At 43.5% G+C, this 12,054-nt stretch overlaps 1 protein-coding gene across 1 annotated transcript in view; it reads right to left on the minus strand.

Annotated features, from left to right (window-relative positions):
- ARAP2 (ArfGAP with RhoGAP domain, ankyrin repeat and PH domain 2) overlaps positions 1-12,054 on the minus strand; it is a 309,356-nt gene that overhangs the window by 107,298 nt on the left and 190,004 nt on the right. Inside the window, exons 17-19 of the mRNA XM_088482970.1 lie at positions 11,090-11,288; positions 5,047-5,110; positions 2,874-3,037 (exon numbers count right to left, since the gene is read on the minus strand). Of these exons, the coding sequence (XP_088339096.1) occupies positions 2,874-3,037; positions 5,047-5,110; positions 11,090-11,288 (427 nt within the window). The remainder of the gene's footprint in view (positions 1-2,873; positions 3,038-5,046; positions 5,111-11,089; positions 11,289-12,054) is intronic.

Genomic DNA, 12,054 nt, shown 5'->3' on the forward strand with positions numbered 1-12,054 from the left:
ACTTCCTGTCAATCACTTTGCGATGGGTCTGCTTAGTCACTGCAATCGCAGTCCCGATCACAGTGGAATGTTCACGCACTGTGATGCATATGCATGCGCAGAACACAATAATCAGCTGATTGCACACGGAATCGCAGTTGCGATCCTTGCTGAATCAGGCCCCATGTTGTTTATAGTGTGTACGTATGCTAGTGGTACGTCAGAGCTACATCAGTGGTGCATCAGAGGTACTGTACATCAGTGGTACATAAGAGATATTATTTTTATTATTATCTTGAATTTCTATGGTTCCACAAGAGTTTCATAGTACTGTACATAAGCAAATAACATACAGGACTATATGGGAATAGAGAGCATGGTAAGAACAGATACAGATAAGAAACAAATTAACATACATACTTAAAACCTGTAAAATGCATAATTACATCACAAAGCATAAGAAGGAGAGAGCCCTTGCATTCTAAAAGACAACAAAGAGACATGGAGAGGGTGTGGAGAGCAGAGCAGTGGGGTGAAGAATTTGGAGAGTTAGGAAGAGGTGTGAAGTTAGGGAGGGCATGTTTAAAGGCTGGGAGGCCAATCAAAGTCTGATTGATTGTGGGAGGGCATAACAGTGGTTGGAAGTCCTATTGGCAGGAGTTAGAGGAAGTGATCAGGGAGGAGAAAGTTGTTGGCTGACCAGTGAGGTAGTGTGAGTGTAGGGGGGGTAAGGTGCGCTCTTCCTGCTAGTAATGGTGATGACTTGTGTGTGTTTGTGAGTGGTGTTAATTAGAATGTTTCTTCTGGTGGTGGTGCTGTTTTGGGAGTGAGGAGGGTGTGATTGGGTATGGAGTGTAGACTTGTGTTGACCAGTGAGGTAGTGTGAGTGGAGATTAGGTTGGAGATGTAGAGGAAAAAAAAGAGCTTTGTAAATGTCTGAGAGGAGTTTTCATTTAATTTTTTATAGTATAGGGAACGAGTGGAGACACTGAAAGATGGAGGGGGCAGTAGAGGTGGAGTAGCAAGTGAAAAAAATGAGACAGGCAGAACAGGAGGATGGACTGAAGGCAAGAGAAGGATAAGCCAAAGAGGAAAAAGGTGTAGTAATGGTTATGGTGGGAGATGATACTGCCATGAATGATAGGTTTGCTGGTTTCCAGGGTGAGAAGGGTGGAATCCTGGAAATATTACAGAAGTTAAAGTGGCAGTATTGGGTAAAAGATCGAAATTGGGGGTCAAAAGACAGGGCACAGTCAAGCATGGCAAGCAGACAGCAGACTTGGGGGACAAAAAATATGGAAGTGTTGTCAACTGAGAGGGAAATGGGAGGAGGAGAAATTCTAACATTGAGGCCTAAGGAACTGAGTAGCACTTTGAGGGAAAATGTATCAAGTGAGAAGAGAAGGGAACAAATGACAAAAAATTTGGAAAAAATTACAGGATGATTAATCCTAACAGGATGGTGGTGGAGATAATGGGCAAAATTTACTAAGCGGCGGTTTGTTGGCGGTTTCTATTCTATTCTAAACCCCGGGGGTTTGGTGGCGGTTTTGCAGCGGTTTCTAAATGACAGCCTTGTTCTATTCTATTCTAAAATGTGTTTTGACTGTGGTTTGGCGGCGGTTTTGCTGTTTGCAGATTTACTAAGGCCAAAACCGCTGCAAAACTGCCATCAAAACACATTTTAGAATAGAATAGAACATGGCTGTCATTTAGAAACCACTGCAAAACCGCCACCAAACCCCCGGGGTTTAGAATAGAATAGAAAGCGCTACCAAACCGCCGGGGTTTAGAATAGAATAGAAACCGGCACTTAGTACATTTTGCCCATTGTACAGTAGACAGTGTGTAATTGGAGAAATATGAGGTGAACAAGGTGATTGCATTGTCATAAAAGCTGATGGAGTGAATGACTCACAAAAGGAAGGGATGATCAACAGTGTTGAAAGCAACCATGAAATGAAGAAAAATAAGTATACAGTAGAGGCCATGGGGTTAGCAGTGAGAAGGTTATTGATGACCTTGGTGAGGGCAGTTTCCATGGAGTGGAAGGATGGCAACCAGATTAGAGTGGGTCAAGGTGGGAATGGGAGGAGAAGATGGAAATGGGGTGGTAATAACGAACCCATTCAAGCAGCTTGGCGGCAAAAGGAAGGAAATTGAGCACTAATGAGAGAGAGTTGCTGTGCCAAGTGAGAGTGTTTCTTGAGAATGTGGGAGTAAACGTATGTTTGAGTAGGTGCATGGGAATGAGCTACTGAGGGCAGGGTAGGAGTTTGAGCCCTGTGGCAGGGAGTTAGGAAAACAAGATCGGTAGATCAGGTGGGCTTGGGAGAGGAGGCATCAGAGGTATGAAAGAGGAATGTAAATGGTACACCAGTGGGCAGCAAAGCCTTACTTGGCTGTGATCCAGGTGAATGCCACAAGCTTTGCTGGTGGTTGGTGTATACAAAATCTGCCCTGACTTGGTTGTGATCTAATAGGAAACTACAATCTTATTGCAGTCTCTACTTTTTGACCTTTATGAAATTAAAATTGTAAAACTCTATTTCCTATTATGACTCATATCTGTACAATTAATTTACAGCAATTAATGAGGCTTACGGAAAAATATATGGGATGATATCTTCCTGCACCATGCAATGTCTTACTCAGCTTGTAATGGTGTTTGTCTGTAGGCATAAACATCTCGGAATAACAAAATACAGGGCTCCATTCCAACAAATATCAACACATCCAAAAGGTTGATTAGGATTTCTCAGAAAAACAAGCTTCTCTCTTATTTATTTTGCAGCTGCTATTCATATATTAAAAAAATACATATTTCAACAGGCTCACAATTACCTAATATCATTCAAAAACAATCTGCTGAACATAAACTGTGTATTACCTACCATACTGTGTAACAAATGCCATACAGCTATGCACAATAATTGGAATGTTGTTTTTGCAGAGCTGCTGATCCTGTAGAGCATTGCCATCTGTACTTGCTGCTTTTTCAATTGCACAATGCCAGACCATGAAATCCTGTATCGTATGTCCATGGATATATAATGTCCTGCACATTGGTAAATTATGTGAAGAAAAATATACTAAACATAAAATTGGCCAAAACACTAAAAATAAAAGTTAAACACATAACTTTGCATAAAATATGTTGTAAAAATGTAAGTTGACATAGAGTATTACCAGTTTAACTGTTCAATCACAGAATAGAAGTTAAGAGTCACACTGAACTTATTATACCACATATCCCTCAGATCTGATGTCTTTAATAAGTTACTAATTAATCAGGTTATCTGTTAAGAATATGTCTGACAATTGCTGTACGAGGGAATAAAATATATCCATAGTAACAGTGATTTAAGAAATGCTTCTGCTATCTTTTTAAACAGAAGGGTCAGTTCTGCCTTTAGAGTAAGGGTGGGCAATAACTGGGCCCCAGATATTGTAAAACTACAAATTCCAGCATGCCCTGCCACAGTTTTGCTATTTGGCCATGCTAAAAATGTTGCAATGCATGCTGGGATTTGTAGTTCACAAACAGCTGTAGGGCCGCTTATTACCCACTCCTGCTCTAAAGGCAGGAATTTGAGGTTCTTATCAGAGAATCATCTGATAAGCTGTGTGCTGTTGGTAGAGAGAGCCCACACTGAGCTTTGGGTAAAACATATCTCCCCTTACCCACCGCCAAACATACACAAACCACTCAGCAATTCTGAAGATGACACATGTTGGATTATAGAACAAGTTGCAACAATTTGAGCTGTTATCGTGTATACACACACAGACTTATCAATAGTCTAGAATGAATGCCATTGCCATCTTGTAGCCTAATTTAGCAAATGGTTGAATAAGGAGAATAATACTTTGTACTCAGCTAGATAGCATGTATAAATGAGAGATGTGCGGTTCTATTTTCCTGAAAACCGAACACACCCGAACTTTAAGATTCCGAGTCGCATTGAGGCCTTGCTCAGATCACTTTTGGAATTCTGTGTAGAATCGAGTCCCGGCTATGGTCTGCTGCAAGATCAGAACTTGGATTTAAAAACTGAATCTCGGGTTTTGGAATGCATGTTACCAAGTCCAAATTACTGATTTTAGTTGTTTTTATCAATTTGAAAGAAATCACAAACCAAAACACTTGAAGGTGGTTTTGCCAAAACCAAATCCATAACAATTGAGGGAGGTTTTGCCAAAACCAAAACAGCGGAGTCCGCACACATCTCTAGTATAAATGTAATGTCAAACATTTAGTTCTGTTAGGGTATGTGAACGGGATGCAATCGGGAAGCCGGCTGACATTATACCGACAGTTGGCTTCCCGACTGTCATATGCCATCGTCTAGATGTAGACGCCGCTCATTTTACCGATGACGGGAGACTGGCGCCCGGGAATTCCAATCGAAAGTATGCCGGGAGCCGCGAGCAGACAGCCGCGGGGGGGAGGGTTAGGTTTAGGGCACCCGGCGGGGACTTAGGGTTAGGCACCACCCCTGGGAGGGTTAGGGTTAGGCTAGGAGTAGGGAGGGTTAGGGACCCCCGGGGGGACTTAGGGTTAGGCACCCCCCGGGGGACTTAGGTTTAGGCAGCGGGGAAGGGGGGGTTAGGGTTAGGCACTTAGAGGGGGGATTAGGGTTAGGCACTTGGGGGGGTGATTAGGGTTAGGCAACCCTAAGGAGGGTTAGGGTTAGGGGGGTTAGGTTAGGTTAGTCTATACTTACCTTACAACGATCGGGATTTCCAGCACTGTCGGGCTCACGCTGCCGGGATCTGTTCCAGTGTCGGGCCGCCGCGCGGCCGGCGGTATTTCATACCGATTCCATGTGAGCTTTTACTTATATTTTTGGAATGTTTTTAGAAGCTCTTTTTCATAAGGTAGCATTTATTGGTTGTGTAACCCTTAAAATTGCAAACTGAACGGTGGTTTAAATAGATAACTCCACCAACGTAACACAGTGAAAATGGATCGTAATCTCTGATTTAGAACATCTTCAATCTCGTCTGCATGTTTTATTTTCTCTATGCTCATCTATTGCTGAATTAATTCAGTAGAATTATTACCTTCCATTTTCAACTAGTAGCACAACATTTATCTTTTCTCCATTTATCACAGACGAGCTTCGTGCTAGAAAAAAAACCCAAGTTGCAAGTTAGTTATTAAAATTTAAAAATAAAAAAAGAATTAGCACTATATATGTGCTGTAGCTTTTGGTAGCACAAACATGTAATATGTACTTCTGTTTCCCATATGTGATTTTCACAACACAATATTTTATCTTGACAGAACAATGTTATGTGCATGACAATAGAATGTCAGCAACTATACCATTCATTAACAGGTCAAAAGAGTATGTGCATCATCATTTTTCAACTGCATGCGTGGGATGCGTGTCTTTCATGTGTTGAGCAGAACTCGGTTTAATTAAATTACTGTGCATAAAGATTCGGCTTGTTTTGCTTTGGCAACTGTGCGCTGCACTGTCTGCCAAAAATGTGCCTATAGTGTTCAATTAAATGAATAGACTCCTGCTCTGTGCAACATAATGACTCGAAAAGCAGTTTACAAAGTGCAGATTAATTTTTGTGGTATTGACGTTCTTTCCTTAAACTTTCCATGTGTTGGACAGAGCACCGTCACTAAAAGAAATGCAGGCAACAGGCTTCTACCTCTCTGACACAGCATGTGAACAGAAATGCAGGTTCTCAAACTCGGGGTCTCATTCAGACCCGCTCGCGAGCGCTGTACACTCGCAAGCGGGTCGATGTTACCCAAATGCGCATGCGCACGATGGAGGTGCCTACGTCGTGTGCATGCGCGAGACTCGGCGAGCAACGGGGAAGCAGTCGCTCGGGGTCTCGCACTAAAGGGGGCGTGCTGTCGATGGTGATTGACAGCACGCCCCCTTTGGTGCGCGTGACGGGGGCATGGCTGCCCAAACGGAGGCACAAAAGTGTGATCCCTACCGTCTTGGACCAGCCCCACTGACATCACTAGTGATGTCAGTGGGAGTGTTTTTGGCTCTGATAGAGCCAAAAGCACTCCGGGCTTGCGGCAGACGAGACCCTACCACAAGGGTCTCGTCGCAAGCCCGATGGACGTGATGGTCTTGACCATCGCGACCATCTTTTTGGCCGCTCGCATAAGCTGTGGGTGGTCACCCACAGCTATGCGTGCGGCCAGGAGGCCGCTCCAATTTTAGGTAGGCCCGCCCTGATTCAGAGCAAGCGCTCTGGTCAGAGCGTCCAGCTCTGAATCAGGTCCTCGGTCCTCAGGACCCCAAACAGTGCATGTTTTCTAGGTCTCCTCACAGAATCACAAGTGAAATTATTAGCTCCACACAGGGGCGCGAGGGGGGGGGGGGAGCGGGTACAATTTACCCGGGCCCGGGGCTCCAGAAGGTCCCGGCAGGGGCCCAGGTCCGGCGCCGCCCCCCCTCCTCTTTCCCTCGCAGCAGCCCAGCACACAGCATGTGCTGGGATGCAGTTGGAGATTGCTCGCGGTTGCTAAACAGCAACCACAGCAATCACCTATGCATGAGTGGGGAGTGATCACACTGATCGCGCCCCCCCCCCCGGCTTTGCGCCAGACTGCAAAAGTGTGTTTTTGTTTGTTTTTTTCTCAAGGTGGCGTGGCCACGTCTCCTGCGATTATGCCATGCCCCCCTCTTTACCTGAGCCCGGTGGCGCTCTCTACGGCCCTGGCTCCACCTATGGATCTTTTAAAATGTGTCAGTGAGTAATGACTACACCTGTGCTCCTGCTGGGTGACCTGGAAAATGTGACCTGTTTGGGGTCCTGAGGACCGAGTTTGAGAACCACTGATATAGAGGCTCATGAGTGGTTTGTGCCTTGTCATTAAATAAAGTATATACATGCAATGTGTTAGCATTATCTAGAGTCCTGTTTTTATTTTATTAATTATTTTTATTATTGAAGCAACAGGAAACACATGCAATAATAATAAAAATCACAGATATATAAACAGTGTATAGAAATGAGCCACAGTACAAACATTATTTATTTTATTTATTACCAGTTATTTATATAGCGCACACATATTCTGCAGCGCTTTACAGAGAATATTTGGCCATTCACATCAGTCCCTGCACCAGTGGAGCTTGCAATCTATATACCCTATCACATGCGCACACACACACACACTAGGGTTAATTTTGTTGGGAGCCAAATAACCTACCACTATATTTTTGGAGTGTGTTCCACAGACACAGGTAACATGGTCCTGAGTAATTGTCCCAAAAGGACCTCAATGTTATGGCAGAAGACGGACACCTTGGAGAAGTCCCATCATGTCTACATTGTCTACACTTCAGATTAAAGGAGCTAGGGTACATCTGGTGGACTAGTTTGGAAATAATCAAATACCATCTTGTGCAAATCTTAAGTATTTTCCCACACAGAAGTATTTATAGAAGATTTGGCTACATGTTTTCTGATGAGCGATCTCTCCTTTAGATTAAGGGGCTAGTTCAAGTCTCTTTCCCAGGCCAACTCAGACAATTCCAGGAGCTGTACTGTAGGTGGTAGAACTGGGTGGTACAGGAGCCAATAGCTTTCCTGTAACCTGCTGAAAAGACACATTTTTCCTCTAAAGAAGTAAGATATCAGAGGTTAGATGACCAGGTATAAGCTTAAATGAACCCTTCAATTGCAGTAGTTGAAACTGGAGATGGGGAAGGGTTATACTTGTCACATAGAAAAACAGAGAAGGAGCGCAAACCAAAATCACAAGTAATATACCAATGCGGCCTAATGCTAGCTAGAACCTACAGTTAGACAAAGCTATCATTGAACCATGTTGGGACAAATAGGTGCCTCCATCTAGGAAACAAAGGGGAGGGGTGAGAGAAAAGATCGTACATCCTAACTATTTTGTCCCATAAATTGAGTGTGAATCGTATCATAGGGAATACACTAAGGCTGGCCTGTGGACCATCAGACTCCATGGCCAAAGACTCAACATGTCTCCATGAACAAAGGAGTTTTCAATATCCACTATTTTTTTTAAACCTGAGGCAACATGCCAAGAAAGAATGTGGCTCAGCTGAACCAAATGGTAATATTGAGTAACTCGAGGAAGTTCCAAACCCCCTGAGAATGAAGATTTCGCAAGACAGCCATGATTCATTCTAAGTTCTGTACAATTCCAGATGAATTTATTACAAAGCAACTGTAATGTTGAGAGGAATGATCCCGGAATCATTATAGACTAATTCTGACAAAGATAGCGCAAACTAGGTAGCACATTCATTTTCACAGAATTAATTGGCCCAAACCAGGAAATGAAGAGGAGTTCCCACATGGCAAGGTCATGCTTAATAGATGCCAGAAGGTAGGGGTAGTTAGCTTTAAAAATCTGGTAATAACGTTTTGTGATTTAGACTCCCAAATAGGGTATGGACGAAGGGCCTTATTCAGCAGTGCAAACTAGTGCACTGCTGATCACAGATTTCCGATTTTCGGGAATCTGCGCATGTGCAGAACCCATTTTGAGCATGTGAAGAATGGGTCCTGCAATACTGCATGCAGGGCCCCCTATGCCTCTGCCTGGTGTGTGGCGGGTATGGACTACATTCACTGGAACGTGGACATGTCGCCCCCATTTTCCAGTAGTGGTAAGGCCAGGAAATGCGTCCATGGTTGCAGACTTCCTGGCTTCACAGGAAGACAGGGCCCGGTCAGGCTGCGGTAAGCTTCAGTGCTGGGATCGCAGATGCAGCAAGGAGGTGTCAGACACCTCCTGGTGCATTAGCAATTTTGCAGATGGAATTGCAGTCACTTGTGTGCGGCTTTGCATTTCCGTTCTCTGCTGAATCAGGCTCAGAGACCTCAACTGGAAGTCAAAGTTCAACTCCAAACTTTTAGAGACAAGTTCCTCTAAGTTTGAGTAATTCATTTTGTAGCCAGAAACACAACCATAATACTCCAAAATTCTAAACAGATTGATGAGGGAGACTGAAGGATTGGTAAGGTAAGGTATTGGTAAAGACTGAAGGATTGGTAAGGATTGGTAATACTTCGTCAACAAAATGCGAGACCTTACTGTATATTGGAACTGATCCACTTGGACCCCTTCCCCTCAAATTCATGCATCAGAGGAGTGTAGCTGGAAGTTGTTCAATACACAGGACATATATTGTCTTCTGCTGTTATTTATTGTATATTGAATGCACAGGAAAAGCCTATTGGTTATAAAGGAGTACGATAAAAAGCACGGATAGCCTTTAAAAAGCCACCCTGAAAACCAAAAGTCTTCAGTGTAGAAAAAAAATAAAGGGCTCTGAGAGCCTATCAAAGTCTTCCTTAGTACCTAGTGCTCATAAGACTTATTGAGGTGAGAGATAAGGGGCCTGATTCAGACCCACTCGCGAGCGGCTGTCCGCTCGCAAGTGGGTCGATGTTATGGACTGAGCATGCGCACGACGGAGGGAGCTCCGTCGTGCGCATGCGCCAGACGCGACGAGCGAAGGAAAGTCCTTCGCTCGTTGTGTCCGATCAAAGGGGGCGTGCTGTCAATGTTGATTGACAGCACGCCCCCTTTGGTGGGCGTGCCGGGGGCGTGCCTCCCTGACGGGGGCGTTCCCACAGGAACGCCTCCCGTCAGAAGCCGGCCCACTGACATCACTAGTGATGTCAGTGGGAGTGATTTTGGCTCTGATAGAGGCAAAATCACTCCGGAGCTTGCGGTTGAAAACCTCAACCGCAGGCTCCGGCTCGCAAATTCGATGGTCGCAATGGTCTCGACCATCGCGACCATCACAATGCACGCTCGTATAGCCTGTGGGTGGTGACCCACAGCTATACGAGCGTCCAGGAGGACGCTCCATGAAAATGGAGCCCGGCCCTCATTCAGAGCGTGCGCTCTGCTCAGAGCGTACGCTCTGAATGAGGGCCAAGGTTCATACTATGTCTGGTATTGTTCATACCCTCAAACCCTACTTGGTCAAGATCTATGAGGTATGCCATATATTCATTCAACCTGTTCACTAGCACCTTCGCAAAGAACTTAATGTATATATTCAAGGGCGAAATCGGTCTTTAACTCAAATAGTTTGTGGGATCCTGAAGAGGTTTGGAGATCACACTTTTGTGCTAAGTAGTGTCCAGATGAACTTTACCCCCTATAAGACAACATTTACACCTGTGTCAGCCACGGGATCAGCTGGTGGGCAAATGTCTTGTAAGTGGACATCATGAAACCATCTGAGATGGGACCTTCGACACTTTTTGAGACTTAAAAGTGGCTGCCATCTCCATAATTAGCCTATTAAGTTTTTGTCCATGGACAGGACCCAATTTGGATAATGCACACTGGACTAAAAAATGCTGGATAGCAGTGACATTGGAAGTCTGAGGGTCAGTTTTGTGCATATTGTAAAGGGACTCATACAATGATTGAAAATTGCTGCTGATAGATCTATGGTCATAGGGCTTGATTCAGAGATGTACGCTATTACCAGTGAAGCTGCAAACCTGTAAGCAGCTGCTGTGCGAAAATATGTAAATGTTGCAGCCGCCGGGATATGTATTGAGATGACCACTGGCCACTGACCACTTTGCAAAGCCAAAACATCTGCGTACAAAATTCTACAAACCAAACTGCACATTTTTGCAGTGTATTCAAGCCCTAGTATTAAGAGGCCTGACTTTAAGAGGCATATCTAGATTCTGGATTAAACTTGAGAAGACTTTATTGAAACAATTGAATAGGAAAAACTAAAATCATCTTATTTGAGTAGTTAATTATTCAAATAATGCACACACTAAAGATAACAAAAAAGTGTACACAAAGGTCATATTTCCGATCAAATGATTATGTCCAATTATTTCCAAATGACATCATCATACACGTGGACCCATATAGCACAGGTATATACTGAGTGCTTGTATTTCCTATGCAGGTGCAGTCCAAAACTGTACAGGCCCTGACTACTGTAACAATGTGAAAGTGTTTCCCTAGAGCTTTCTTGTGGGAACACCGCCCTAACTAATGACATCATCAAAGGAATGGGGTTTAATTCTCTATTATATAACAACAATTAAAAAAATATATTTACAATCAGAATTATAATGAATATTATCTTACTAAGTTCCTGCAGTTTCTTCAGTTCTATAATGTCTCCTTGAGTATTTTCTTCCGTGTTGCTGTAGTGCAGACGGGCTTTGTCCAAGGCGAACCAACCTTCTTTCCAGTCCATGAGACTATATGAATCTTTGTAATGTAAATATCCAATTACATCAAACTCTAACTCTGTTAACTTTTCCTCTACTGATGGAATAAAACTCTACAAAAAAAAAAAAAAAAGAGAATTAATATTATTTTATTACATTAATGTTGCTGACATCAAGACGTTCTGTTAATCTTCAGAACATTGTAATATTGATCAAATTTAGTAACAATAACACAATAAACAATTGAGTGGACCAAACATGCTTGTATGTACTGTATCTAACTTAAAAAGTAAAATTGCCTCCAAAATATTCCCTCTTCAGTGCCATTGGTGATTCGGCATGACTATATATGATAGACAATTATTTGACTGCGATTGGGTCTGATGCAGAGTTGAATACAAGTAGGATGTGATTGCCTGTGTATTGCGTGAATGGGAATGCATACAGTACAGATGTTTCCATATACACCTATCCTCAAATGACTCCAAATAGCCCCATTTGGCACGGCATGAAAAATGCGTCTAAGCCGCACTGCTAATACGACAAAAGCACAAGTTGCGCATGTACAATACTACTGGATTTGTGTGCTGTACCAGGGAGCAAAAGATGCTAACCTGAAAAAAAGGCAAGAGACCGGGGACAGATATGACTGAGCCATGCCATGAATCCTGCCACAAAGCCTCGTGCAAATATACACTGTCGCAATTGCGAGAAAAGTGCAAATCCCAAGTGCCCCCTGCATTCCAAGTCTGTTGGTATGTGGTTGTGGTGCGAAAAACATTCAAAGGTGTAAAAGTACATAATTAGATTTACGTGGCCTGGCCTCTAAGTCATGCTGAGCATCTCATGACATATGGAGCTAAAACACTAGGTAAATTA

This window comes from Taudactylus pleione, unplaced genomic scaffold, assembly GCF_031769625.1.
Source record: "Taudactylus pleione unplaced genomic scaffold, aTauple2 ptg000302l, whole genome shotgun sequence".
Lineage (NCBI taxonomy): Eukaryota > Metazoa > Chordata > Amphibia > Anura > Myobatrachidae > Taudactylus > Taudactylus pleione.